General features: G+C 52.5%; 1 protein-coding gene across 1 annotated transcript in view; it reads left to right on the top strand.

Moving 5' to 3' along the window:
• LOC119100030 (sodium channel protein 60E) overlaps positions 1-22,258 on the top strand; it is a 55,199-nt gene extending 32,941 nt beyond the window's left edge. Inside the window, exons 16-31 of the mRNA XM_037223146.1 lie at positions 178-303; positions 358-469; positions 2,587-2,842; positions 4,394-4,709; positions 6,026-6,142; positions 8,709-8,867; positions 9,377-9,481; positions 10,879-11,070; positions 11,332-11,486; positions 11,803-11,936; positions 15,029-15,228; positions 15,735-15,937; positions 16,527-16,814; positions 17,128-17,347; positions 18,241-18,380; positions 21,256-22,258. Coding sequence (XP_037079041.1) covers positions 178-303; positions 358-469; positions 2,587-2,842; positions 4,394-4,709; positions 6,026-6,142; positions 8,709-8,867; positions 9,377-9,481; positions 10,879-11,070; positions 11,332-11,486; positions 11,803-11,936; positions 15,029-15,228; positions 15,735-15,937; positions 16,527-16,814; positions 17,128-17,347; positions 18,241-18,380; positions 21,256-21,697 — 3,165 coding nt within the window. The 3' untranslated portion in view covers positions 21,698-22,258. The remainder of the gene's footprint in view (positions 1-177; positions 304-357; positions 470-2,586; positions 2,843-4,393; positions 4,710-6,025; positions 6,143-8,708; positions 8,868-9,376; positions 9,482-10,878; positions 11,071-11,331; positions 11,487-11,802; positions 11,937-15,028; positions 15,229-15,734; positions 15,938-16,526; positions 16,815-17,127; positions 17,348-18,240; positions 18,381-21,255) is intronic.
• Positions 22,259-26,369: the final 4,111 nt, after the last annotated feature.

Below are 26,369 nucleotides of genomic sequence, written 5' to 3'. Positions count from 1 at the left end.
GACACTTCCGGTCCGCCTCAGTCGGAGGTGTCGCGCCGGCGTCATCAATTTCCGGGCGAGTCCTTAATAGGACACACGCCACCGTCCCACTGACACCGCGCCGGCGCCCGTTAATCTACCCGCCGCTTAACGAACCGGGCGGGCGTAATGGACTGACTCGTGTGGCCGGCTTCCCAGGAGGCCAAGGGCAAGTCGAAGCTAGTGCAGAGTGTGCAGCGGCTCAAGGGCTACATCCGCAGCCGCGGCGACAGGCGCGACGAGGCCGTGCGCGCCTTCCAGGAGGCCGGCCGGAGGCGGGCGGCCAAGGCGGACGGCGCCGAGCCGGCCGGCCGTTTCCTGCCGCCGCTCGCGCCGCAGCCGCTGCCCGTCTCGTTCTCGGTGCCCGAGATCCGGCGCACGCTCGACGAGACGGACCTGCTCTCGGACAGCTCCGACCCGCTGCAGGCCGGCTACAAACAGATGGCGGCAGGTCAGTGACGGGTGCGGGGCGCCGGCGGCGGTGTTACACACAGCTTTGTCGGCTGGCGGCTACAAGGCCCCCGATGTGGGCTGGTTACGGTACCGTTGTCGGTACCAAGCTGAGTTGTGTGCGGATCGTTCAGTGAATTTTGATGATTAATGTGAATTGGTGTTGATGGTAAAAAATGCTGCTTTGTCATGGCACGCTTTCGAGCATGGAGCTGACGGAACTTAAGTAATAGTTGCTGTTGTGGGGCATGTAATGTCTGCTGATTGTTGTGTCATTTGTCAATGTTATCGAGAGATTGTTGACTAGCATAAGTGAAAGTAATGCCAAATTTGAATGAATTGGCGCAACCGGAAACCCGCGTTTGAGCTTAATGTGTGAATAATTTCGACATATTCTCTTGGTTCAATCGATTATCTCTTTTCGCCAGAAAAACAAAATTGCCTTTTTCAAGGTGTCGTTATTTCATGAGCCGTGTGCATGTGCTAAAGCAGGCTACTAATCTAGCGGTAAAACGCCATGATGCAAACAACAAGCTGGTCCCGGGAAGGCAGCTCGCCGCTGGATTCAGCATGTCAAAAAACATCAGAACGCATGTACTTGAAAGGCACTGATTAGGTCCCGGTTCTGGAGTTCGGTTATATTTGGAGAAGTTTCCAGCTCTGTCCTTACCGAGGAAGCCAGTCGCTCGACTGATCGGTTCGCGAAATCTGATCGGTTCTGATCTGATCTGATCGGTTCGCGAAAACTATTCAATCGTTATCAATGGTGTCTATACAGTCCAGCTGAATATTTGCCACAAAATATATCAAAATCAGCAGAGACACAAAACCTGAATACTACACGAATGAAGCACTCCCAAGAAACGCCAAGAAATGCGTTTTCAACTAAAACTATTGTTGCAACAAAGATTGGGGGCGTAGGCACATAATGGACCCCAGGTACACGTGTCCGCTTCCGTTACCAAATTTGGGCATATATTGATAAATGCGTGGATACTTCTCGTTATTTTACTCAACATTGGCACTTGGCAAAATTACGATTGTCTTCATCGTCCAGTGATAGAGGGGGGGGGGGGGGGGCGATACGACGGATTCAGCTGGCGATGCTGTGTGCCGTCGCCTGCCTCTCACCCTGGCAGGAAGGGTATGCACCGCGGATAATTGAGCCCGTACCTCTGGTTTTCCAAACACGCAGTGGTTAACGAGGCACGTCAACCATTACTTTGTCGGCACGCTAAAAGTTATCATTGTATCGGAAAGATGCGATGTTATTTTGCGTTGTGCAAGAAACTGCGCGTTTCTGCAACGCGCTGAACTCGGTTTCAGTGATTTTTTGTGATCCCCTGTGAAATTCTGCGTACGGCACTGACAAATGCGCACATGAATAGTGTGGTTTGAACAACCATCACTTAATTTAGGCCTAAAAACTCCATACATGAAAAATGCAATAATGAAACCATCCCGAGTAGTCGAATGGACCATAAGGCTGTGGAAAATGATAGCACCGCCAATGTTCATTGTGTAATTATGCATGTGATGTTTAGATCTCAAATGTTCGTGAAGTGTGCAGAAAGACGTCCAATGGCCATGTCCTCGTGGTAATTTCGCTACCCAGATTTTTAACATGAGCTTCATGCTGTGCATACATGTCGTCATCTGCGTCATGCCATTGTTAAAGATGAGGCTTTTTGTTGATCAACAGCCTGTCAGTGTAGGTGTTTGCTCATAATGGGCGTTTTGTCCAGCTGTGAATGGTCTGTCGAGGTCTGCCGATGTCGGTGTCATAGTTTTTTTTCCAAATCGGGCTTTTGCCGTCTGGCCTACTCTGCAGGCCTGTGCCTTTTGGCCGCAAGCTCTTCGATCTAGCCAACCTGCATGCAGTTTTCCGCCTCTTCGGCCGCTGCTTCAGCTCCGTAACGCCGAGCTGTCGCCTGCTCTGTCGCGCTGGCGCGGTCCGCCTGCCCCGCGCCGCTTCCGTCTCCGTCTCCGTCTCATGCTTGCCTCTCCGTGCCGTGGTGCGGGCGCGGGCCCCGGCCCGACCCGGCCGCGGTGTCGTAGTGAGGCCGGCCTGCGCTCGCATGCCGCCGCTAACCGCCGTCTCTCCGCCGGCCCGTCCAGAGCCCTTCTCCTCACCGTCGTCATCGCCGCTCTCAGAGGCGGGCCCGCCGGGCGCGCGACTCGCGCCGCCCACGCAGCCCGGCGTCTACAAGAGCCCGTCGACCGTCTCCAACTGGTCGACGCTGGCCATGTATGTGGAGAGCCTGCGTGGCCGCGACCCGACCGAGGTGCGCGCCGAGCCGCCGGCCGAGGGCCAGGAGGCCGAGCAGGAGCGCCGCGTGCCACACGACTGTCTGCCGACCTCCTGCTATAACGAGTGAGTCGCGCTGGCCTCCTGCTGTGCCGAGTGAGCTACGTTGGCCTCGCTGTGACAAGTAAATCGCCATAGCCTCCTCTTGTAACGAGTTAATCACTACTGACCTTTTACTACAGCCGATGAGTCTCTATCGCCTTCATACTTTTACGGGTGAGTCGCTTCTGACCTCTTGTCATAACGGGCGATCACCACCGAGCTCCTGTTGTAACGAGTGAGTCGTTACCAACCTTCCGATTTAACGTATAAGTCGCTTGCGCGAATTCCGCCCCCGCCCTTCCCACGACCACCACCTGAGGAGCTCTAGCCAAGATTCAGCCAGTGCCGCCTGACAGGCGGCCGGCACCGGCCAACGAACGAGCCGCGCGTGGCGGTGACTGTGGACCGAACGAGAGTGGGTTTTGAGAGCCGCTCACGAAGCTGAGGAGAGGAGGGGGGAGGGGGGGGGTGTGGAGTGGCAGTCGGAAGTCAAGGGTGAGACAGATGGCAAGTGCTGGGGAATGGGAGAAATGTAAATCCAGAGAAGCTGAGGCGAAGTGAGTAGGTGGGATTTAGAACACAAACCTGAGCCGATATGCAGGTCATATTACAAGTGGGATGACTTAAAGTTAGATAGATACTACTGCAAATGTTTATTCGCTCTATGAGGACCATCATCAAGGGGTCCTAGAGCTTGCACAGTAGAGGCATTTATACCTCTTGAGTGAGCCAGAAGGCTGTAAACCGTATTCCATTAGGCGAAGTCGGGATGAGCTTAAACGACGAGGCTAAGGCTGTCCTGAAAAAGTGTTCATTTAATGTCTGGGTGTTCAAATTAGATAGCAGAATGAGTGAGGGCTCTGCACCCCTGAAAGCAGATGAACTGCAGCAACATTGACCATGTGTGTGATCAATCAGTCTGTAGGGGTGGTGCGTTCCTTAGCCTACCCTGTCTTTTAGATGCGTCATGGTTTAGACTAACCTGCCGGATCACAACGGCTTTATATCATTTGGTTAATGAGCACGCATATTTGGCATGCAGCTTCATGGTATAGTCACAGGAAAAACTTCCCTAAAGGCCAGACATCATTGGCCTTCATGCAGTTAACTTCCATGGTTTTTGCTCAATGTATGGCTTTGCTCCATTCATTTTATTTCGGGTGGTACGGTAACGATTGATTGCGAATGAAATGTTTTATTTACTCGTTGCCGAAAGTCAAGACGCAAGAGCGCAACACCGAACCCATAATTTGTACAAGGGACTGTTGTTCCACATAAGGCGACATGCCTGTCTGTGTCATGCTTCGCCCAGCGCTTTTTCACCTTCGACGGATTTATCCTCGGCGCATTACTTATGATTCAGTGAACAACCACAAGATCGTATCAGTCCCCGGAGAACGCATCATGCAAATGGGCTGGGAAATGTCGTCGAGCTGGCGAGCTGCGTCCTGGATGCGGTGATTAGAAAACGCCGGCTCCGCTCGCCGCCACGTCGTTGTAGCAGGATTAGGTGCTCCGCCGTCGTCCCCGGCTGCGCCTCGCCGGGCCGGTCTCATCTGCCGTCGCCTGTTTCAGATTCCCCTGCTGTGACGCGCTCTCGCGGACACCGTGGTTCCGGACGTGGTTCCGGTTTCGGACCCTGGTGATGCGCTTCGTGGACAACTCGTACTTTGAGTGGGTAGTGTTAGTGATGATCATAGCGTCCAGCATTGCGCTGTGCTTTGAGGACAAGTATCTGTATCAGAAGCCGCAGCTCAAGTACTACCTGCGCTGGGCAAACCTGGTGTTTGCGTCTCTCTTTACCGTGGAAATGGTTCTGAAGTGGATCGCCTTCGGCCTGAAGAAATACTACACCAACGCGTGGACCATACTGGACTTCATCATAGTCGTGGTAAGGTAGCCTCGTCCCTCAGAGCCTCAGTCATTGAGCTGTGACTACCTACCATTTGCAGACTGATGGCTATATTCAGCAAATGTGATTTCCGCGAAGATCCTGCGGCCCACTCTCTTGTGTATCCACTCCAGTGAGTCCATTGTGCGGGGTTGCTGGTCAGATTTAATCAGGGTTACGTTCCTATTTTAGACCGGCTCGGTATCGAGCTGCACTAAAAGCCTACTGCTGCGACGGCGAGGCTTGGGTGTCACCCGACTAATGCGATGCCCGATCTGTCAGGCTCCTGTTGCGAAGCGGCCGCGGGAAATCCCCAGCCATTGTGTCAGTGTCAGCCAACGATCGCCATGATCGTCAGCTGACACAGCTGGTCGGACAGCCTCCCATCGTTGGCAGCTGACAGTGCATCTGAATCACACCGGAGGTGTGACGTTCAGTGATCAACCGTGGTCCACACACAGCTTCCATCCCCCCCCCCCCCCCCCCCCCCCCCCAGCCGCCTCCATGAATACTCTCTACATCGCCCCGGCCGAACAATTCCCTTCCACAGCGTCCACGTCTGACAGAGATAGCTTACGCGATGAGCCCGACGCCATTTATTGTCAGCACTAACGGCCGTCAATTTCCAAGCCCGGTATCCTTATTCAAGCATTAGGACGGCGGGCCACTCGTCCACTGACCGGCCAGACGACGTGGCATGGCTGCCCACCTCCGGTCTGGGCGCCGCCCGCCCCCACATAGCCGCCGCGGCCAGGCACGCTGCCGGCGCCAGCCTAAATTTCCGGCCCCCGGGAGTCGTCTGACGCCCCGTCGGCGTGACCGACGGTGGCGCCGCTGCTGACGCGCGGCCCGTCGGAGAGTTAGACTGGCCGCCGGTGGCAATTCGGCTGGAGGCTCAGTCGATTGAATGAGAGGACTCGCGGTCGCGGAAAATCGGGCCACTTCGCGAGGTTGAGAGTCTCAGAGCACGCTAGCGCCGCCCTGTTGCTGAAGATGAAGGTCAAAGCTCAGGAGGCAAAGCATTTGCAAGCTTTTGATCGCACGTATCAGGATGATCAGCCACCACCTGTGATCGCGTGCTAAGGCTCCTGAGCTTCCAGGAGGTCCAGTCCAGTGGTTCGGCTGAGCTGAGCTTCGTGTATACCGGCTGCTGGTTTGTGATGCATGCCATCAGCTCTTCTGTCCTTTTCTCTCTGGCGGGGTAACCATTTTCTGTCTGCATACAACTGCACTGTCTTGTCTTGATCACGTGGTTGGTCCGAGGTGCCGCTGGCCGCTCTGGTTTCCTTGCGGTCATGTGTGACCTTTGGCCCCAGGCGTCCATCTTCAGCCTTGCCATAGAGGAGAACGAGACCCTGGTCGCGCTGCGTTCGCTGCGAACTCTGCGCGCCCTCCGACCGCTCCGGGCTATCTCTAGGTGGCAAGGAATGAAGGTAATTGTGCTGGGTCGGACCGGGCGGCGCAGCCCCGCGCGGTCGCCGCTAGGGCGGCGCCACCATCGTCATCCGCCTTCCGCGCCAATGCCGAGCCTGACAGCAGCGGTCGTCGGCCAATGGCGGCGCCTTCACGCTGGCATCGCAGCCAATCCGGGCGACCGGCGCGCTTCTGAGCTTTGGCCGGCGGCCGCGGGGCGGCGCGACTGGCGGGGCGCGCGGGGCTGCTTCGGTCTGACGCCAGCACGTGGGACGATCTCCGGTCCGTGCCGTCGCCGGCCGCCGGCTGGCCGGGCCAGGTCCTGGCCGCCGACGGCGGGCGGCGACCGGCCATAGGGCGGTACCGCTCGCTGCGGTCACTCGGCGCGACCCCTGCACGAGACACAGGTTTACCGTGCATGCGCTCACTGCGACCGGCATGGTGGGGGCGTGTCACGCATGTCTGAGAAACGTCACGGTAGGTGGGACACATGCCGGCATGGTTAACAGTGGTGCAGACATAATGAAGAAACGCCGGTCCTCCTCACATTTACGGTAGTTTCAAGAAGAATACGCCACAATGCAACATTATATTTAATATCATATTTGACAATATTTTATCGCATGATCAAATATTGATATTATATATAAATATATGTGCAACATGTGCATACATATATGATACGGTACATAATATACATGCATGCATATACGGTACACACACACACATATATATATATATATATATATATATATATATATATGCATGTACATATATATATATATATATATATATATATATATATATGTATATGCATGTACATATATATATATATATATATATATACATATATATATACATATATATATATATATATATATATATATCATATGGTATGACTGCAACTATATTGCATAATAATCATACGCTTAATATTATCTGAAAGAGCACTTGGCATTAAAGTGCTTTTGCTTTTACCTCCAGCATTCCACCTTTTTTCTACAGATGACATACACACAAGTCAACAGCACTGAGTGGTTCCACGCAAAGCTCACTGATTCGTCTGCGCCGGTCATGTACACGGGAGTGCGATAATGCACGGGAGGGGCGGCGTGATAGACTGGAGTCAGGGACGCAGGCAGGGACACAGGGGGCACATAGCTTCCCTCCTCCCTTCTTAGGTTCCGAGCGGCCCTTGGGGGTCCTCGGGACCCACGAGTAAAGCCCGATTTAAGAGTCCGGAGGGCCGAAAAGACTGGAAAGAGGTCGCATTTACGGGGTCTCGGTCCGCAGGGCTGGGCACTCCAATGCCAGTCAGAGAGCTTCGCGTGCTGATCAGGGGCCTCCTTATTTGGTGGGGGCTTATATATACAGTGGGTTCCATGCCGGTATGGGCCGCAGGGCCCACTCCCCAATCAGCTATAAAGCCGGGGCCAGTGATTTACGCAGGTCGGTGCCCCTGTATCATTCAGGGGCTCACATCGCCTGACAGAGGGTCCTGGATTCGTAAGGGGACCCGAGACGACCAAGGGCAGTGTTTGATAAGGTCTGAAGAGAGGCCGCGGGCGGCATCCGGGAACCTACGATCAAGGGCCAGGTTGAAGGGCATGACTGGGGCCAAACCTGCGGATCAGAAGGCCCGTTAAGTTAGGGAGGGGACCAATGTGATATGATGTATTCAGCGTGCAGTTTGGTTGACTACAAAATTCTGACAGAATTAATGTCGCGGGTGCTTCTGGCTTTTGTTCCATTAAAAGAAGGTAAAGATGGAAAAATAACAAACAAAACATGCCTTCATTAACAATAAGGCCATATCCAGCGGATTCTTTGGGAAGTTGCCATTCAATATTAGGGGATCCTTTGTCAACCCTGTGCCCCCTTGCCAAGGCTCTGGCTGCGCCCCTGACTGGAGCCGTCGCTGGTGCGACGGCGTGGGCCGGAAAGCTGTCATCACGCCTCACGGAAGCAGCCAACACTCAATAGAAGCCGGTGGCTCACGAACTTGACATTCCGTACACAAACTCTGACAAGTGTGCTGTGCACCTATGTCGAGTCACACCATGGTTAACTGCGAAGCATTTGGGATTCATCGTCTCCAATGGTGTAAGCCTACATCACAGTCCGATCGCCCCAGATATCCAAGGGGCCAAATGTTTTACCTTCCGCAATTTTTTGTAGGATCTACTGTGTTTGTTGCATAGCTGGTATATGTTGGATAATAAGGCACACAAGCAGCGCAGTTTTGCCGCGTGATCGCGAGAAGTTCACGGCGCTAAGAAATTCTTATCCGAAAGCACTTCACGTTTCGAATAAGAAGGTAGCAATTAAGTGTCCTTTGGAGAATTACTGGACTGAAACGTACGAAAGCTTTTCGAAACTTACATTCTTTATTTCATAAATTATAATCGCCAAAGGGTCCAAAAGCCCTGAGCGGACCGCCCGGCCACACAAATATCCTTCAAAACCACGCTAGGCCAAGGACTGATCCAGTGCTACAAGCTGCACAGTGTGTCTTTACTGTACGTCACCTCGAATGCCGTCATCTAATCGTCGGCACGGTCGCCGCGTGCCTCTCCTCGGTTTCAGATTGTAGTGAACGCGCTCATGTTCGCCATCCCCTCCATCTTCAACGTACTGTTGGTGTGTCTGGTCTTCTGGCTGATATTCTCCATCATGGGAGTGCAGTTCTTTAGCGGACAGTTCTACAAATGCGTGGATGCCGAGGGCGCCATACTCCCTATTCAGGTAAGAACCGGACGCTGCGTGGCAAAATAAAACTATATCGACGTGAATCGTCTAATACGCATGCCATCATATATCCTTTGATTATAAGGAAACAAATACCGAAATCCGGGGTCGGAGAACTTTTGCCAAGGGCTCCTAGTATCTTCCTTTGGTACCCAGTCACACGTCTGATTTATGACCCAGTGTGATATGTGCAAAACCCTGTCAAAATATGAGGACCCCTGACCTCACCAAGACTGGCTGCAAAAATGATATGGCAAACCAAGGCTAGTCTGCCCGCTTTGAGGTTTTTCAGCCGACACCTTCGCGTGGCCTGACCAAGTATCTGCCTCTGATCGTAGTAAAACGGCATGTTTAATTTACCCCGATAAACAGACAACGGTCACGACTAGGATGCTTATGTGAAACAGTGCCTATGAACCCATCGATAGCCAGTAGGCTACCATGCTGACGAGGAGGTGCACTCGTGCTGCCGGCCCTGACGTGCGGCGAGTGCCCCCCTTCCGCAGGTGGTCAACGATCGCAACGACTGCTTCCACCTCAACTACACCTGGATCAACTCCAAGATATCCTTCGACCACGTGGGAATCGCCTATCTTGCCCTGTTCCAAGTCGTAAGTCACTCCCATTTCATCGCTATTTGGGGTATTTCCGCCGTGTTACTATAACATGCATATGCATGTTCAGAGCTGCTCACATATGACCATGCAATTTGATCAGTGTCGTTTGATTTGATGACTGGCTTCTTGTGCGCCATGGTCTCCTGAGTTTTCTGCGATCACCACAAATAAAAGATATATAAAACGCTCAGGTCACCTTAGTTTGGAGTCAAAAGACGTCAACCATGTAGCATTGGCTTCCTATTCCGGCTAGTCGAAAGGCGCAATCTAGAGGGGCAAGGCCTTCAGGGGAGAGGTGACGGGAACTTGGGAGAGGCGGGTTCGATTGCCACCAAGGTGTCAGACTGAAACTGCCAATCACGGCATCCTCAGCCAGAGTCCTATCACCGAAACGGCAGTTGCCGGCTTATCAGAATGAATGAATTACGTTACGCACTGGTCAGCATTTTCACCTGTTTGCGCTCCAGTTACTTTGCGTGGAAAATCCATCTCCCGGTGACGATGCCAGAACATTTTCTTGTTGATAACTCGCCATTATTTGTCATTACGCCTGAGTGCAACGCTACGCTGTCCAAAACCCGTTTCTCCAATGTTGCGCTCTGGTTACGCTCCTAACCTCCTACCACCTACCCCAAAAGCCACGCACAATATAAGCTATGAATCACTTTATCTTCCCCAGATTAATGGTGAAACACATCCTGTAGCCACGTTTCGGTAGGCAGTCGCGGCCGTTCTGAATTAACAAATAGACATCGCGTCCCTGGTGCTCGTACTCGGGATGCAGCGCCAAGGTATAGTTCATGCAAAATGAGATCAGATGACACAAATAATCGATTTTGCGGTGTGCGAGACGCGGGCAGTCCAGCACGAGCAGGGCTCGTCAGCGTGTGAGGCTGAGTTCTTCAGTTCTCGTGCTGTTTCGCTCGTTTAAATCTCTGGGAAATATCCCGCCTTATTTACAAAACAGTGGCCTTTGCACGGGCGATATGGAAAGAGAGCCCTGAGTGATGGCACTGCCAGTTACTGCCGTGATTTTAGCGAGCGGCGTTCCGGCCGAACGCAGAGCACAGCAGTGGCATCATACAGCTATTCAAAATGTTTTGGGTTGAAAAACTGCTGTTTGATATAACGTTTTACTACTTCTGGAACGATTAAACAAGAAGACATTTTTAGGTCTGACCTATCCCCGCAGCGTCTGCGCGACTTCGCTGAACACTTCCCGGACCGGTGAGGCTCGTGCACAGAGCGACGGATTTCGGATCACGCCAAGACTCGTGACCTGAGCGTTGTCTGACGTGGCTGTCAGGCCCAGCCGTGTTGTCTGACGTGGCTGTCAGGCCCAGCCGTGTTGCAGGACGCGTGCGTCAGCGTGTGGGACTGGCGCTTCACAGGCCACATTCGAGGGCTGGATGGAGGTGATGGCGGACGCCGTTGACGCTAGAGGGGTGGAGCTGCAGCCAGCTCGAGAGGCCAACATCTACGCCTACATCTACTTCGTCGTCTTCATAGTCTGCGGAAGCTTCTTCACGCTCAATCTCTTCATTGGTGTCATCATCGACAACTTCAATATGCTGAAGAAAAAGGTGTGCCAGGTGCTAGGCTGTGAAGGAGGTTTGAATCAATATGCCGTTCATAAATGTCACCGCTTAGAGCTCTCATTTTATCTCCACTGAGAATGAACAGACTTTTGGAGGAATGAGCCAGTGCTTAGATCGTCACATTTCCAGACAGTCGAGGTGACCTGTTCATATTTGAGGGCATGGTATCTTCCACGCTGCTTAGCATGTCTAACCATTTGCGTTTTGTGTAAGCTCCTTTCATATTAACGGGTTTCCGGTCTTCAGTACGAAGGTGGTGTCCTCGAGATGTTCTTGACGGACAGCCAGAAGAACTACTACACTGCTCTGAAGAAGTTGGGCCGAAAGAAGCCGCAGAAGGTGATAAGGAGACCTCTGAATCACTACCACGCTCTCTTCTATGACATTGCTGTCTCTCGAAGGTGAGAACTTCTATGAGTCGGTGTAGCTGATGATCGGTCTGCACGGGCTTTTCTAATAAGTAGCTTCAAAGTTCCCTAATGAGTATTTTTCAAGATCGTTTGTGTTTTTCTTAACTTAATTGAATTGTCCCTCTTCTGTACAGCCTTTTGGCATGCGTTTTGCTATCACACAACAAGCATTCCCCACACAATTTTTTTTCTGTGCGGAGGCCGTGTGATGAAAGTTAAATTTTTAGAAACCTATAAGCCTCGTAATGACCTACTAGATTAATTCATGTTTCTGTGGCCGAGCGTGAGCTTGACGTGCTGCCGGCAGGTTCGAGATAGCCATATTCGTGATGATCTTCCTGAACATGGTCATCATGGGCATAGAGCACTATGGACAGCCTTCTTCAGTGGCCTCCGTTCTGGAGCTGTTCAACATCCTCTTCACTACCATCTTCTCACTGGGTGAGCAGGCCTTGATAGTCGCAATCAGGACGCGTTATGACGCATTGTTGCGGGGCTTCGTCTCTAAGCCCGATCCCATAGAACTGGAAGGAAAATATGCCACACCACGATCGGCCTTGAATGATGTCTTGCAAAGCTATACAAAGTAGGTACGTGACGTTATCCGTCCTGTCATCGCCCAGAAACCCCCAATAATCCTCTCTGGTGATGGCAGGAATACGAATATAGTGGTGAGTGTTGGTTAAAGGCGATGCTCCACATTTCGCAATATTGAGGCCAGCATACATAAGATGAAATAAGCTTGCTTGTATGCTTTCAAGTGCGAAAGCCTGCTCTAGGCGATACACATTTCACTCTTAAGTTAATACGCTCTTCAATGCGTCATCGTTCGATTACACCATGGAATATTTTAAGAAGGTGGTTTGTTAATTGGTGCGTGTTTGTTGACCTCGAATAGCGTTATGTGTGCGTGTTTTGGTCTTACCCTGTGGTGTGTTTGTGCTTGTCCGTCATTTTGTATTTTTTACTTCCATTCAAATACTCGGTTAGGGCGCTTTTCTTAAGATATTTGATTTCCAGTCACATTTCAGTGATGACTAGTACCACTGCCCAAGTTCTGTTATTACCTGTCTGTGTCTGAGCCCGTGTCTGTGTACGTAGCACGAAGCGTTATTCGTGTCCGAAACTTGCATTCAACGCAATAAACTGTCAGAAGGCCAACTGCTGTCCCTTGATGCCACCAATTGTGCTGGTGTAACCAGGGACTAATAATTTAATGGTCACACTTGTCTTAATCTAAAATATAAATGGCCATTGAGTTGGTGGCATTTGCGTGACGTCTTATGACGTCATATATGTATGGGTGGCCTTTAAGTAGGCTGCGCGAAAAAGCATGCTCATGTTCGCGTATTTCAAGCTTAGAAAGAGACGAGAGGGTATGAAGTCTGAAAAAGGCGTGGCTGTAAATTGCATTGTATGTCCATGTGATGAATGAATGAATGAATGTGAAATGCAAATTTGTATTGCGTTTTCAAAATGGCTGCATAAGTTGAAAACGCGATGGAGATGCGGAGCACTCACTTTTATAGCGTTGTTTTCTAGATGTACGGTCAGATTCACAACGTGTTGAAATATTTGTTCGCCGGTTACGGTGGTTTTGGCAAAGGAATATTAATACGCGCTCGGGCGGGGATCAAATTATCCCCCCTTCCCCAAAGGTTTTTCAGAGTGGGTTCCGAACGATGCTGCGTAGCCGCGCCAACTTTTGCATAGCTGTAGACAATTGAATAGCGGATCGTTTGGTATCAACAATTTAGATGCATCTTGTAAGGTCGCTGACCAATGGCAGGTCAAAGTCAGGCCATGGTTTCAGGGAAGTCAATTTCTAGTGAATCATTCAATCTGATGCAACAGCGGAGTGCAAGACGAAGCCATACATCTCTTAGATGCTTTCTTAGGCGCCAGAAATATTGAATGAGCAAATAACGTTGACCTAAGGTCAGGTATGAAAGTCAGATCAGGGTCAAAACCAACCTGTTTTATTACTCTCGGGCTTACTGTCTGGGATAGTTTCTGGTGCTCATTTCGAATTTATTGGTAGCAGGAACCACATTATACATTTTCCATGGACTTCTTAGAGGTCCGAACGGGTCATTGGTCTAAAATGGTTCAGGTCAACATTTTGTTTTTAGAAGCATACTGCCTAGCGTAACCACGTAATAAGCCACAAAGGCTTATTCAAATGCAAAACTCAGAGCAGTCTTGTATGATTTTGGTCACCATGACCTTCAAAATGTCAAACAAGATCACTGACCTTAAATGAGCATTTTTGTTTAGATACAGCTATCTATGTTCTGTGTGCACTTTGGAGACCAACCTGGAATTCGACTTGTTTGACCTTATTCGACCCAAAGGTCATGGAACCTCAAATGTTGACCCTAGGAACCTCAAATGTTGACCTAAGTGAGTTCACGTACAGGTCAATGCACCTTGTAGTAAATCTTTTATTTGGTGTATCTAGCTTACCTTAGTTCCCGAGACCTCAGCGGGGTCAAATTGACCTCCCCCCACCCGAGCGAAGGGTATCTAGCCGGCCACCCGGGGGTGTTAAAGTTTGCATGATCAACGGCGCTGTTCTCAACTTGGTGGTTTGGACTTCTGTATACAACGTAGAAAATATAAATTTGACACCTTAGTCGGAAAATGAAAATAATGCACCCTGCCAAAAAAAGTTGTCTGCTGAATCGTATCTTAACCTTTACTGATCGATTCAGACAGCGTTCAGTCGTTAAAAAGTAATGTACCATCGAATGACCTTACCACAGTGCGGCTAGTCTCGAACGCGTTGCGTGCAATATATCCGAAAGCTGAAATGGCACGGCAATGGCTTGACTTAATTCCGGCCCCGTCCACTAGCACGGCGCGCCATTACAGCGCCATCTTCAGAACTTTTAGAACGGATGGCATTCCATACTGCTGGCGTTCCTTCGCAAGTTGAAATGCCTCTGTCGGACCGAATTAAATGCTGCAGCTGATGAACTACCCCGGCTCCTTTCATGTCCGCGTAATTGAACAGCCCCGTTTCTTCGTCCAATTTTGGAGGCCTGTAACTCAGGAAGTCGTGAGTCGTTGGAACTTCACGCTCGCGTTGGGGCTAAAACTCGAACCGTCTATAGCATAATTACAGATGTTTAGGTGCTAGAGTGTTTCTATTGCCTTGGGTGCTACTTTGAACGCCAACGAAGACAGTTAGGATCAATTATGTGATCCCTTCTCGCATTGGAGTGTCAAATAAACTTGTCTAACTTTCACTCTGGCTGGTATATGGCTTTTCAACTCACTCGAGAAGGCTAAACTAGCGTTGAACAAACGTTTGACTGCCATAAATGGTCCTAGACTCTGGTTGGACCGATGAATTCCCGGTTGCGTTTTGTATTGCGCTGCGGTGATGCTTCGCTCCAATCAACAGAGAACGAAGTAAACTCGACGCATTACTCGCGCGATACCAACAAAACGCAAAATGCTTGAAAGCCTTCCGACTCGAGCAAGGTGCCCTACAGCTACCTTCTGATCGCTTGTTCTTTCTTCCTCAGAGGCGCTGGTGAAGATCATCGGGCTGCGTCTGCATTACTTCACAGTACCCTGGAATCTTTTCGACTTTATCCTGGTCGGACTTTCGATATTCAGCCTCGTCATAGAAGCGGAACACTTAAACACAGAGTTCCCCATCCCACCCACTCTGTTGCGCGTGGTGCGCGTCTTCAGGATAGGTCGGATCCTGCGGCTAATCAAGGCAAGTGTTCCAGTGCAACTACATTTGCCACATATTCCGCCTTCTTTTGAAGATGAAAGAAGAAAAGAGTTTTCTCGGCAGCGGACCTCGCTGCCGTAAACTTTGGTATCATCCCCATAGGAATTAGTGTTAGGAATAGGAATTAGTGTCAGTGTTAGGAATACGAGACCATACAAACGCCGATTTCTTTCTTTGAATGCAAGAACGGCATAGCTCAGTGCATTTCGCCATGTCACTCTTCGTTTTGTTATATAATCTATCTAGGGGAATTTTTGTCGCCAGCAGCCACCTTGCGTAAGTATTGACAAACAAACCGCATAAATACTTCAAAACTTATACACAAACATGAAAGAAAGATCATAGCATTTACAAGAGCCTAGTTTGATCGTCCCCTGCAATGACCAGCACAGCAGGTCCGTCCTGTGGTCGAGCTTGTGTCGGTGCCAGCCTGACGCGACGCACTGTAGCTGTGAGCTGCGCTGACTCAGCTCTCTCCAACGCTGCAGGCGGCCAAGGGCATCAGGAAGCTGCTGTTCGCTCTCATCGTCTCGCTGCCTGCTCTCTTCAACATCGGCGCCCTGCTGTTCCTAGTGATGTTCATTTACGCCATCATCGGCATCGCGCTGTTCGCCAACGTCAAGCACAGCGGCGTCATCGACGACATCATGAACTTCGAGACATTCGGCAACAGCATGATTCTTCTGTTCAGGTGACTGGTGTGCTGCCTACCGATTGATGGTGCCTGTGGTTGAACAAGTCTATATGCGGCGAAGCCGTCGAGAGATATTGCATACGATAGCGTTTTGCACCCGCTGCGTGTTCAGCGTAGCCAATCTAAAAAGCGCCGCGGCGCTTCTCTGCAAAATAGCATGCTGGTCTATTGGCGCCATCCTCGCCCCCTGGTTCCGCCCCTGCCAAGGTTTTTGCGGTCACTTTGTGATCTACCTTCTTCTGTCATGATGTTCTCCGTTCTCGGAGAGGTTCTTTGTCCATGCCGTCCTACGACATGTGCCGACTTCCACTGCTACATGTCCGACCTCCGTTCTGCACTCCTCAGGCATACTGCACATCCTAGTGACGACCGAGCTGAGCTCTGCTAATGCCCCTGACTTCGGCCGCCCCCTCCCCCCCCCCCCCCCACTGACCTCAGCTTACTATGTGCACCTCTGCCAGCATTCGTTGATTGTTCTGACCTCTGTTGGTATTGCTTGAATTCCGTCGAGCTTCGATAACCTATTTTGATGACCTGTTGACATGTGCTAGCCTCCTTGACATTGTCTGACCTCTGTCGATGTCAGGTTGATCACCTCTGCCGGCTGGAACGACGTGCTGGACCCGCTGATGGCGCAGCCCCCGGACTGCGATCCGGACCTGCGGGCTGAGAACGGCGACTACTTGCCGTACGGCAACTGCGGCCAGCCGCTCTTCGCCATCATCTACTTCGTCACCTTCATCGTCATCAACTTCATGATCGTGATCAACATGTACATCGCCGTGATCTTGGAGAACTTCAACCAAGCCCACCAGGAAGAGGAGATCGGCATTGTTGAGGAGGACCTCGAGATGTTCTACGTGCGCTGGGCCAAGTGAGCCTGGCGCAAGGTCTGCTGCGGCCTGCGATGGTTGTTCAGCATTTCCTGCATAATTCTGATCAGGATTATGGTGGCAGATGATGGATGTCAGTCCCTCGCTGCATTCAGAAGTGTGTAACAAAAGTGCGTGATGCCCTGACTAAGCACAATCGTAGGTGCGCATTGCATGTTTTCATGTCGGTAGCACTCCACGCACCCAGCACAACGTTACTCTACCATGATACGAGACTATGACTTAGTGTCACACGTAGCTTTCTTCATCCGCAGTCGCAATGTCCTGACGCTCGGGATGGCGCTGTGTTCGCAGATACGATCCACACGCGACCCAGTTCATCAATTTCTCGCAGCTGTCCGACTTTATCGCCTCGCTGGATCCGCCACTGGGCATTCCCAAGCCCAACACAGTGGCGCTGGTCAGCTTCAACCTGCCCATAGCCAAGGGCGACAAGATCCATTGCCTGGACATCCTGCACGCGCTCACCAAGCATGTGCTCGGCCACGTGGAAGAAACGGAGGAGTTCCATAAGGTACAAACTTTTGACCGCCCATGTTTGCCGTTAGCGTGGGAGACTGGCAGACCGGCATCGGTCGCCGCCTCCGCCCGATTCGCTCGTACCACGATGCGCCTGCAGTTTCCGAGGGTTTTCAGACTAGCAGGGTTGCCGAGAGGTTCTCTCGACCACGTTAACGAGTCAGATATGGATCTTGGCACACAATGACGCAAACAAGTGTCCAATCACGAGTTCTTGAGAGGTCTGCCTCTCGTCCTTTACGTCAGAAACAACCTGGTTGATTAAAGAGCTGGAGAGCAGATTTAAAGCGCCGCAGGGAAGGGTTGTCGAAAGGCTCTCAATGACATCCTTATCAAATGTGCTTTGGCTGTCTGAACGTGAGACATTCATTGAAAACGAATTCAATTTTTTGCGTTTTCCAGCATCCCAGGTTGATTAAGAAAAAAACGTTATAACTGCAGAACGCGCATCTGGCACGAGCAGCGGGCCGTATCAGACAGTGAACAAGGGCGGTCAAAGATTTGACCACTATGGAGATCACCCTGTCAACGAGCGCTGTGTGTGACGGGGAACCGCCCGCCTCCCGGGGGCAGCAGTCACGGTCGCGCCGGCCGGCGTCTGCCCGCCGGCCCGGCGCCGAACGCGCGCCGCGCCCAGTCGCGCCGCGTTCGACCGACCCGCGTCGCGACCGTGCCTGCCACAGGCCGTTCCCGTCACACACGTCCGACTCGCCCGCATGCCGTGACGCGTGACGCGTGAGGGTGTGGTGTGTCGCGCCGCCGCCGGGCGCCCACCGAGCCGCCGCCGGACTCCGGCGCCCGTCACGCATGCTCCGGTGCCCCTCGCATGTCGCCCGCGGTGCTCGGCCGCGCCGGGCGACCTCCGATAACCACGCCCGCTTCCCCTAGCTACAAGAACAAATGAACGAGAAGTTCAAAAAGCAGTTCCCGACGCGGAAGGAGCTGGAGATCGTGTCGTCGACGAGACAGTGGAAGCAGATGGACCTGGCAGCCCGCATCATCCAGCGCGCGCTCAAGACCTTCTGTCGGTGGGTGGTGCTCACAGCTGGCGCGTGCCGTGCGGCGCCGACTGCGCGCAGACGTGTCGTGTTCTGCCGACACAGCGTCCCGCGCTGCTGGTTCATCCTCAAATCGCTGCATGATAACTAGACCCGGGTGGCGTCTGTGACGAGCTGTTTTTGATATGAATGGCGCTTCCGGCACCGGTGTAGGATACATGTGCTTGTTTGTTTACACATTGAGCCGCGGTTGTATGCTGGTGAGTGTCGTTCCACGTCCACGCCGTCCTATCCCACACCGCAGAAGGAAGCGAGGCAGCATCCTCCCTTCAGCATTACCGTTGCCTTCGCATATATGTGATCCGTTCAGATGGTTCAGCTTCAACAGATCATTCGGGCCATGCGTATTGGCACATTCCTCGGAACAAATGATGGAGCGGAGCTCGGTTGTAAGCCATCGGGCTGCGTTATCAGCTGGCAGACCTTGTCATCCGCCGTCGGGCTGCAGCATCCTCTTGTCGTGCTTCGCCTACAGCAATAAGTGGAGTGAAAAAGAGTGGATGGTAGGCCTTGCCAGCTCAATATTCGCAGCCTGTGTCGCTGCCAGGCTATCTCAATGGGGTCGGTTTCATTCAACGTTAGTTTTGATGAAAAGATGTAATTCGCCCTTGCCTTCTATTGATTCTGCGATGCCTCGGTAACAGAAGCGTCACCCTGAGCTTCTCACTCCTGGCCTCATCAAAAAACATTCAATGTGACACCTCCTCGAACCCTCTTCTCTCCCCGCGCCACCCCCACCTTTGCCTGGCCACTCCCACTCGACGCCAGCTCATCCCACCGCCGTCCGCTGCCGCCGCCCCCAACAGCAGCGGTGGGTGGCGCTTCGCCGCCGCTCCGCTCCGTTCGCTGCGAGCGCCGGCTGCCGGCTTCGTGGGCCGCCCGTGACGCGCCCGTCCTTGTTCATTTCAGCCGCAACCGCGCTGGGTCGCGAACCAGCACCGCCGCCTGTAGAAAGCTTGCATATCGCTGACAGCACTCACGCTCTTGACACAAATAGTTGCTGTGTTCTGGCATAGGTAACGGGTTCGCGTTCTCTTGGCATGCTCCCTGCACGCACGGCCCGGACACCGCACTCGAGTGCGCCGCGCCCCTGCCCCGGCCTTGCACCAGCGCGGCTTTCGCCAGGCCCGCGGCGGCCGGCTTTCCAGCGGGGTGGACCGCGGCTGGGTCGCGGTCACGTGGCTGGTCACGGGTGACCGATGACTGCGGGATCCGTGCCGGACCTGTGTCTCGTGAAGACCAGGCCTGCACTACACCTGTGTCTCGTGAAGACCAGGCCTGCACTACACCTGTGTCTCGTGAAGACCAGGCCTGCTGCTGGCGCTGGGCTATTGGGGCTCCGTCCCCGAGCCCGCCGCCTGCGCTAGCCGGCGGATGAGCTGTGCTAGATAGCGTTTTCGTCGGATTTCTTCAAACAGATAGTAGAGCAGAGCTCGGGTGTAAACAGCTGGGCTCTGGCATCCTGTTTTCGTGCTTCGCGCCGTGGCAGTTGCGCCATCTAGATTTCATTCTCAGGCAGCTGTCAACAGATAAACTGCCGTTGTTATTTAAAAAGTTGGGCAACTAATAACAACAATGAATATGAGTTATACCGGGAATCCGATTTTGAAGAGGCTCACTCAGCGTGTGAAATCGCCAAAAATATATGTTATGCAATGGGCTGCCAGCGTTTCCAGACCGGTTTATTCGCGGTACCGTACATTGAACTGCATCGAAATAGAGGTAGTGCACTAAGCGTCCAGCGGCGCTCCAACGGCACACCATCTTGCCGCTCCTCGCGGGTGGCCCTTGTGGAGAATGCTGCGGGATGGGACGGCAGCACCGCATGGCTCCCTTCCGAGCGCCCTCCTCCGCCCTCTCCCCCCCCCCTCCCCCCGCACGTCACGCTCCCTCCCCCTCCCCCTCCCCTCGTCTCGAGGTAGCGATCGCCAGCTGTGGACGTACCCTTCACCTGCGGCGCTGGCCGGCCCGGCAGCGGGCGGCGGTGCCAGCGTCCAGCACGTGTGGTAGAATGAACTTCACGCGTGTGCTAGAATTGCTTCAGAGTTTTGAAGACTTTTGCCAGCGCGTATTAGGGTTTTTACCTTTGCGACAATCAGCGTTCTGACTTAGTAACCGGCCTTGAAGTTTTGTCTTCCCTTTGTATCCTGGTGTATATATGTTTCGTGCCTGTGTGATCTGACTTGATGTGTCGATTGGACGCGTAAGTCAGAAGGGGGGCTTTGCAAAGTGTTGCGATCGCGAGTTTAAGGTACTTTATATGCGTTTTGTTGTGTTAGTGTGTGAGCCCCGAGAAACTTTTCCCGCTTTAGAAAATTTGTGAAGGCTGCACTAAACGGATCCATTGCACCATATTGCCATCCTGTGAAGCATGGTGTTTGCAATGCCTTGATTGCGGGTATTATTATTGATTGTAAGGATGCCTTGGCTGCGTTCATCTGAGGACAAATTCATATTCAAATGTTCCCGCCTTCAAAACAAAGGCGACGAACTGGAATCATAGTTATGTTTATAGTGTCATTAAAGCATCTTGACTTTGTCATTTAAACTTCATTGTTTTGCCATTTGTAAACCTAGTCACGTGGGTCTTACCCAGGATGAAGGACCTTGCCAACAAAATAGGAGCATGATTCTCAAAACCAGCATCTACGCATTGTGCTGAAACCCTTCAGTCTAAGTGTATCCATGCACAGCCGAGGAAGGACTTCCGCACCGCATTCACTGCAGTTCCTGACGTGCTGGAGCCCATCGCGCCGATCGGTCTCGCCGTCCCACCGTTCCGTCGCGCCGTTCCGTTCCACCGCTCCGCCCGGCTGACTCGCGCGCTTCGCGTTGTGCGTTGCAGGCGGAAGCGCGAGCGCGAACGTCTGGCGCTGACGCTGGGCGACTCGCAGACGCAGACGAGCCCCGGCCGCTCGCCCACCACGCCCATGTTCCTGCAGCGCGTCGCCTCGTACCTGCACGTGCCGAGCCTGGTGGCCGGCGGCCGGCGCTCGCGCACCGGCAGCGTGGCGTCCGGCTCGGGCTCGCGCCCCGGCTCGCGCTGCAGCGGCGACTCGGCCGACTCGTCGCGCCGTTCCAGCTACCACCTGGGCGAGTCGTTCAGCCGCATCGGCGTGCTGAGTGCCGGCCTGCCCGGGCTCGGCATCGTCGGCTTCGACTCTCTGGAGCGCCGCGACAGCGGGCGACGGCGAGGCGCCGACGCACTCGGCTCGATGGGGCGCATCGTCGAGCTGCCGCCACCGCAGGTGCAGATCCACGGCGCCGACGAGGAGGCCGGCAGCTGATCGTGATACGTCGGGCGCATCTTTCATACGGGCCGGGCGGCTGGCGTGCCGATGTCGTTGTTAATTTTGTCGGATTTTGTAATAAATGCGAAATATGATACAAATATTTCTAGTACGGCACTGGGTCGATATCTGGACTGTACTCCACTGTAGTTTTCTCAGATTCTCTTTGTGCGTATGCTTGCATTCGTCACTGCAGTATTTTAATCTTGTGTACAGTCATGTTACTGCTTGTTACTCAGTACGTGATTTTATATCAAAACTGTTCGTAGGACAGGACTTTACCAACTATATATCATGCTGTTAACCTGCAACTAGCACTATAGCAGAGACCTTCAGTATAGATCAAGGGTGGGTGCACCCGAGTCACCGGATATTCTTGGTATATTCGCTGTGTAACCGTTCGCGTGTTATGCTGGAGTATCGCCGTCTGGATTGTGGATGGGGCACCGGACCAGGCTCAGACGTGCCAAAGACTCAACAGGCGTTTGTAATGTTACATACCTATAGCAGTAGTGCCTCGGCCCCGGCCCCGTGCCGGCGCCGCACCTCTGCGGGACGGCGGCCGGCGGCACGGCCCGGGCCGCCGCCGGCCCCGCTCTCGGTTAGCTCGCTCCTCTCTGCTCCTCCGGTGTGCGCCACAGTTCTGCGCCGTCTCCTTGCCGGCCGCCGGGCCGCCCCCAGTCACGTCTCCGGCACGCCCGCCCTGGACTGCCCCCGCCCCCCGTGACCTCCCCCTCGCTCATGACGGTCCAGGTCTCTTTCACCACCGCGGTGTTGGCAGTGCGCCGGCTCGCTGCCGCCGCCGCTGCTGCAGATCACAGGGCTACATGCATTGCAACGATTTTACACCCACGTCTGAGCAGTAGCAGTTATTTGTTGGATTTCATTGTCGAAAGCGCTATTATGGACACTGATGAAATAAAGATATGTTCAACGATGCTCGGCTTTTATTCTCCTCATACGTCTGACGGTTCCAGCAGCAGCGGCCGGTGACGATGACATAGAATCGCTAGGCTTGACTGCACATGTACATCATGTTATTGCTCTCAGTCAATGCCTTTTGCACAACTAAATGCCGTCTTTCCCGCACCAGCACAAACATTTTTGTCGCAGTGAACCAATTACCTGTCATAGCAGCTGTTTGCACATTCTGTGGTCTGCGTATGCATGGTACCCATGCCCAAGCGATAAATTTGCTGGTCATGTTGAACATTTGCACGCTACTCGGTCTTGACGACCACGACATGCCTCCCTATCAAACAACTAGCTTCATGGCACATGCCGAAGAGTGGCAGATCACACAAACTATGTTTGTAAACTTTACCGCTAGATGTCAAGACCAGTCACAATGGAGGCAACGCGACCGTGAATGTCGATGTTAGGCGAAGAAGCAACGAACACTAAGCTAGCTCACGTGAATCCTGATGCACGTAAGACTGCAAAACATGGCGTGTCATTTTCACCTTTCCCTTTATGGCTTCCAGCCTCTCGCGCAAAAAAATGACTGAAGTCACTCACGACATAGAACTAATCGCGTGTTCCAAAACCACGAAGTTGCATTCACCTGCAGGGCTAGGTAGCATATGGGTGCCAGGCCCACTTCAGCTAATTCGTGGCATCGATGACACACACATGAGTAGGATCACAACTCGGGGAACAGAACCAGGCGAACGAACGTGTAGGGGGCCCAGCTAAGGGGGCTCCATGTGTGGTCCACCATTGTCCCAAGCAGCGCATGCAGGGTTTCACAATGAATGGGGAGGAAACATAACCCGAATTTGGAACACCAAAAAATATTTGCCACGCCGCAGGCACGCGAAGCTCATTGCATAGTCTGGATGCATGACAGAATCGCCTGCCATCCACTTTCACTTTAGTTTAGGTGACCACTTAACTTTTCATTGTTGACATTAACTTGCAAATTATACATGAACAAATGGTAATGGGAAGGGCGCGCATGCCTCGGGTTCTCACCTTCTTGAAAACGCCCTGCTCGGCCCCGTGAGACAAGCACGGATCGGGCCTGCGATGTTCCACTCTCCGGCGGTGCGGTGGCCGCACGATGTCGTGCTCCATTGCAGGCCCCCCACGCGTCTGTGCAGGACAACTGGACTACGCACACCCCTCATTATGGATGGGAGCGCGGTGCAGCGCCGTATACCTTGGCGTGATAAGTCATGGCCAAGGGCGGGCTCAGCCGCAGGGCGGACTCATCACGAGGGATCCGGCGGTTCTTTACAGTCAGTCGTCACGTCCCTGTAACGCACAGCCCGTAAAGCCCCGTCGCAAAGGCGAGGCAAAGACATTGTGACAGCGACTGATCAAGGTTCGCAGCGATGTCCCGCACTCTCCCGCGGTGACTACAAGTGGCGCGAGTTGGGCCTGTGCCCGGTTGTTTGGGGAAAGGTGATCTGCGCTATATATATATATATATATATATATATATATATATATATATATATATTGTAGATTTTGGACACAACACTGATAGCATCCTAAGAATTCAAAAGTGGCCGCACCTGGTGTTGAGAACCACCAGCAGCCGGTATGGTCCGTCGATAACAAAGATGTTTGGCAAACGTCCCGCGATGCCGAAATCTGATCCGACATCGGTCAAGACTGCCCTCTGCCCATGCCAGCGGGCTAAAAAGCATGCATTCGCACAGAGACAGGGACATCGTGTTAGTGGTCACGTAGAAATGCTGCATCTAGATCTGGATGCTTTCAATGTTTTTGCCATCGCTCCCTCGTGCTCGTTTTGTTCGCACGATTTAGTTCTCAACCATGATGCTACCTTTGCATTTACTGCTTATTTGAATGTAGTTTTGAAATTTGCTCATGCTGCCTGGAAGGAAGTGCAGTAACAAGCCAACCTGTTTAGTTCTGGCAGGTTTAGTGGGTACTAGCCTGCGCTCATTCTGTTGCGGAAGGTTTGGATAAGAGCTTTTCTGGTAACTGGGTGATGGGAGACAGCGTAAATAAAGAACATGATTGCACCAGGATGCAGCAGAATGGGCCAATCAAGTGCTTAGGCAGGCATTAGGGCCCATCAAGACATGCGTGTCACTGTGTTCACATAATCCATTGACACATAAAAAGTAAAACAGAGTCATGACCCAGACCATGTCAGGTCAATGCCAGATGTCCTATATGTGTTGCGTTTGCCATAACATATCGCACGTCTTTGGACGTAGTATAAAGTATTGAGTCTGGAAATGATCCGTGTTACCCACACAGGTTGCCGAGATGTTGCCAACACCTAAAAATGTGTTACGTTTCGATTTTCCGGCCATCTGGTTAAATGGTTTATTGTGGATGGCGATGCAGATGGGTGGCAAACGATACCAGTAAAAGCATGAGCCAATCGGTTTTACTCGATTTTTTATTAGCACTGTACTTACTGGACTGCACCCTGGACTTTACGCATGAGTCAGCATCTGTTGGACATTGGCTAGTCTGACTCGACCAGTAAGCACAGTGACGTAGCGGCATGCTTTATGGGCCTACGGAGGCCAAACTAGACAATGTCCAGCAAGCAGGTAATGTTGGATCACGGGTGAGGGACCAGCGAACTTACAGACAAACAGAAACGGACAAAATTAATTGAGCCGTGAATATTCGTTTGCACAACATTCGATGAAAGCATGTCAGTTTTGACACAGTACTCGGCGAAAGAAAATGATCGTTGCTTTTCGGGAATTTGCAGATAACCTGCCAAGCTGTAAGTGGCCTGGTATTATTCTTCATCTCAGTGATTCATGGTGCGTACAACGATGTGCGATATTTTATAGCAAATGTCACACATGCAAGTGATCTGCAGTTGACCTGGGCTGGGTCATAATCTGCTCTCATTTTGGTGTTTATAGAACGCGTGGATTTCGCCACGATGAATGCTGGAGGTTCTTAAACGTTTGTACAGACGCCTGATTTACCTGTCCGCGGCGTTGTAATTGTGACGGTTAACGGTCTGAAAACTCCGCAGGCAATCGCATCAATAGGGCGTAGGGAAACACGTGTGTCCCGCAGGTCACCGGAGATGGGGTGGCTCCCTCGGCTTCTGATAACTCGGTCGTCGCGGTACATTACCACGGGTCATTGGCTCGAATCGAGCGAAGGTCAATGTCGTGGCGTGGGCGTACGGTCGGTGTCATATACACTTCCGCTCCCTCGCCAGGCGCCACGCAGGCTGGGGCCCCTTGGAGGACATTCAACCTCATACATATCTGCAACTGACTATTAGTCCGCTGCCTATGGTCAGCAGTAAACCGCCGTCAAACGACCAACAAGTAAACACGAACATGCCCGGAAGACCTCGGGCTCTCCGTCCGTCCACAGAGCCGGTGCAGTCGCTAGCGCCCCATAGGGGCTGGATTGAACGACAACGCGCCGTGCGATCTCCATCCCCAACGCGCACAGCGCGACGCCAGGACCACGGCGGTGGCTCGGAGCGCCGAAGCGGCTCAAGAGCCCGTCTTTGAGTACTGAGCGAGCGACTCACATTTGGCGTCGCCGGCCTATTCGTTCAGGTACCTCGGCTAGCAGGATCCCCAGTCAACGTTGCCAGAGAAGGGCCTACGGCCCAGCGCCCGTGACTCGTGTTGCATGCATTTGATGTCTCGTGCTGCAGCTGAAGCGTTAAGTTTTATTGGCAATTCCACTAGGAGGGTCT

Source organism: Pollicipes pollicipes, unplaced genomic scaffold, assembly GCF_011947565.3.
Source record: "Pollicipes pollicipes isolate AB1234 unplaced genomic scaffold, Ppol_2.1 Scaffold_4881;HRSCAF=5763_pilon_pilon_pilon, whole genome shotgun sequence".
NCBI classification, from domain to species: Eukaryota; Metazoa; Arthropoda; class Thecostraca; order Pollicipedomorpha; family Pollicipedidae; genus Pollicipes; species Pollicipes pollicipes.
This window is presented reverse-complemented; position numbering and strand designations above follow the sequence as displayed.